This window comes from Mus caroli, chromosome 11 (genome assembly GCF_900094665.2).
Source record: "Mus caroli chromosome 11, CAROLI_EIJ_v1.1, whole genome shotgun sequence".
Taxonomy (NCBI): Eukaryota; Metazoa; Chordata; class Mammalia; order Rodentia; family Muridae; genus Mus; species Mus caroli.
The window spans coordinates 67,801,110-67,804,433 of record NC_034580.1 but is presented as its reverse complement, the minus strand read 5'-3'; the positions used below and the strand labels follow the sequence as shown (position 1 = coordinate 67,804,433).

The 3,324-nt window shown below is 51.4% G+C and overlaps 1 protein-coding gene across 1 annotated transcript in view; it reads right to left on the bottom strand.

The window, feature by feature from the left end:
- The window catches only part of Itgae (integrin subunit alpha E), a 58,116-nt gene extending 55,684 nt beyond the window's left edge, over positions 1 to 2,432 (bottom strand). Inside the window, exon 1 of the mRNA XM_021176640.2 lies at positions 2,367 to 2,432. Coding sequence (XP_021032299.1) covers positions 2,367 to 2,403 — 37 coding nt within the window. The 5' untranslated portion in view covers positions 2,404 to 2,432. The remainder of the gene's footprint in view (positions 1 to 2,366) is intronic.
- Between the last annotated feature and the right edge of the window lie 892 nt (positions 2,433 to 3,324).

Genomic DNA, 3,324 nt, shown 5'->3' with positions numbered 1-3,324 from the left:
CTTTGTAGACCAGGCTGGCCTCGAACTCAGAAATCCGCCTGCCTCTGCCTCCCGAGTGCTGGGATTAAAGGCGTGCGCCACCACGCCCGGCTGCACCTGCATTTTCTATGAACCTTCCTTGGACAATCTTAAGCTCATTTGCTCCCATGAGTGACAGGAAAAGATCATTACCACAGTGGGTGCCTTGGAAGGGCAGAAGGGCAGACGGGCAGAACCACCTGGTCAGGAACAGTTGTGGATTGGCCCCAGCCCAGGGAAGCCAGGCAGGCACAGGATTCAAGAGCTTGGGCCTGTGCTCGGTCTGCATTCTCATTCTCCTTGATCACACCTTGCCTGCTTCTGACTCCCAAAGCCCTCAGGACTCAGCCTCAGTCTTGAGGCCTGGCGGATCATCAACTCCAGACAACACGGTGTACAACAGTGCTATCTCACGTCCTCCATCACATACCAAGGCCAATCTCACTCCATCCACAGCATAGCCAGCCCCACAGGCTGCAGGGCCTCAGTGCAAATCTGCCCATTTCACCTGTTAGGTTTTGTTTTGTTTTTCCAAGACAGGGTTTCTGTGTCTCTCTGTGTAGCCCCGGCTGTCTTGGAACTCACTCTGTAGACCAAGCTGTCTTGGAACTCAGAGATCTGCCTGCCTCTGTCTCCTGAGTGCTGGGGTTAAAGGCGGCGCCACCACTGCTTGGCTCCATCTTGTTCTTGGTTGCCTGTCAACTTGGGCTGTGCCAGCCTCAGGGGTTTGATGAATGACAGGTAGTGGAGGAGGTGCCAAGGTGATGTCATTGGTAAGGAGTTGCAGGAAACAAAGGTGGGCAGGAGCCCAAAGTGCCACTGCTAGGGTCATCGTTCCAGGCCACAGAGCATCCTGGAGCTGTGAGAGAGGGCAGAGGTCTACCTAGACGTGGTTCTGTCTCTACTGCTCCTTGGTTGCACCCTCTCAGTCTCTGGGCCTCAGTCATCTCTATAATGGAGTGGACTACTCTAGTCTCAGCATCTTTTCTAGACAGCTTTGATGACGGGGCATCAGAGCTATAATTAAAAAGTGGGGGGGAGTGAGACCCCATTTCCCCCTTTGTAGATAACAGAAATAAACGCAAGTCTAGGATGCAAAATAACAAATAGTTCAACCAACTTTATCTTCTCATGGTGACTATCAAATGCTTAAAAAACAAAGCTTGTGTGTCTGTGCACATAAATGTGTGTGCTCATGAGCATGGCATCATGCAGAGGACAGAAGACAAGCCAGCTCTCTCTTTTTACTATGTGGGTCTCCAGAATGGAATTTAGGTCATCAGGTTTGGCAGAAAATGCCTTAACCTGCTGAGCCATCTCACTGGCTCCCCTAAGTCTTTTTAAAATATCAAAAATTTCCGGCCGGGCGTGGTGGCGCACGCCTTTAATCCCAGCACTCGGGAGGCAGAGGCAGATGAATTTCTGAGTTTGAAGCCAGCCTGGTCTACAAAGTGAGTTCCAGGACAGCCAGGGCTACACAGAGAAACCCTGTCTCAAAAAACAACAAACAACAAAATTCCCTAAAACGCTGATGATCTGAGCAGGGTTTAGCTTGCCTTCCGGATGCTCTGGCTCATAGCGGGTGTTCATCCTGCATTCTCCTCCTCTGATGGCTCAGCTCCTTCATACCTTCACTGACTGGCACAAACTGGCTTCCATAGCTACAGCTCCCAGCCCTTATGTTACTGTCTGATACTCACCTATTCTCTTGCCAGAGATGAACAAGAAAAGAGACCTAGATGGCTAGGCGAGTCCAGACTAGAGCCCTGTCTGAGCAGTCCCTGGGGGTTCAGCTGATTATGCTATCTTGTCTCTGGGATCTTAGGGTGGTCTCAGGACAGTTTGTCCCAAAAGCAGCTCCCACTCAGGGTTAAAGACAGAATGGGATCCCCTGGCAGCAGAAATGCCTGCCCCTCCACCACAGCACAGAACAAGCAGCAGGTCCCCCCCCCCCAACACTCACTCTGTAGAATTTCACCCCCAGTCTCCTGCTAGTCTTCATGTTCTCTCAAGTCCTTCCAACCCTCAGCAGCTGAAGCTATTAAAGAAGAGCCCGCTTCTGGGTGGCACAGGGTATCACTGGGTTCTACACTCTGGGAACTAACTGGGCATAGAACTGAGGATCTGGTGGAGTGAGGGGAGGCTGAATGGAGAGGGGAAGGGTGGCAGAGCCCTAATGCCTGAGGCCAGGGGCCAGCAGCAATGAAGAGGTCCTCCCCAGTAAACCCGCAGTTCAGTCTGAGCAAAGGCTCCTCCCAAGGGAAGCCCAGCATTTCTCTAACCACTAATCCTGAGCCCAGGCACACAGAGATGATAGCATCTGAAGACAGGGGGTAAGGCTGACTTACTGGCCATGCAGAGAAGGGTATGGAAGAGCCACTTCATAGCTGGAGCAGATGCAGCTGTGTGAGCTGAGTGGGGTGACACAGAAGGACCTCAGAAAGTACTCAGCTTCCCTCCCTCTGCAGGGGAGGCCAGGAGGTGGAGACAGAAACATCTACAGATAAGGGACCACAGGCCCACAGGTACTTTTTTTTTTTTTTTTAGTTTTTCGAGACAGGGTTTCTCTATATAGCCCTGGCTGTCCTGGAACTCACTCTGTAGACCAGGCTGGCCTAGAACTCAGAAATCCACCTGTCTCTGCCTCCCAAGTGCTGGGATTAAAGGTGTGCACCACCACTGCCCAACTCCCTAGGTACTTTTAAGTAGACATAGCCACCATAGCTTGTACAAGGCCAGCACGTGACTTCACCCATAGCTGTGGGCTGAGTCCTAGGAACTTAAGACAATTGCCAGCCCAGTTCCATCACTCAGTAGACTCACCATCTCATGCACGAGTAAGCTAAGATTTGGCTGGTGGTCGTCCTGGGTGTCTTTGGCAGACAGAGGGGGTGCAGGAGCAAGTCGTCCAGGTAGGTGAATTCCAGCCTGTCCTATCCAGAATGTTCCCCAGCCAGACTCATGGGGTCAGTCCCCAGCCATATTGGGTCCCCTCAAATAGAAAGTGGCCTCACAGGTAGGAACTGGGCTCTTATGTTTGCTCCTGTACTAACCACATAGGGCTGTGGAGGACCAGGTGAGCATGGAGACCCTATGTATTAGTTAAAGTCATTGCTTCAATCCAGTTGTGGTTCAAATGTCTTCAAAATCTGAAGCTGATAACAGCTTCACAGCTCTGAGCTTCCAGCCTAAGAGAAGAAGTAGACTTCATGGCCTTTATAGCCAGCTCTGACCCTGCCTAGGCTGTGGAGAGGCTACTACCAACAGGGGCAGTCATATCTAAAGACTAATTTCCTCAATGATCCC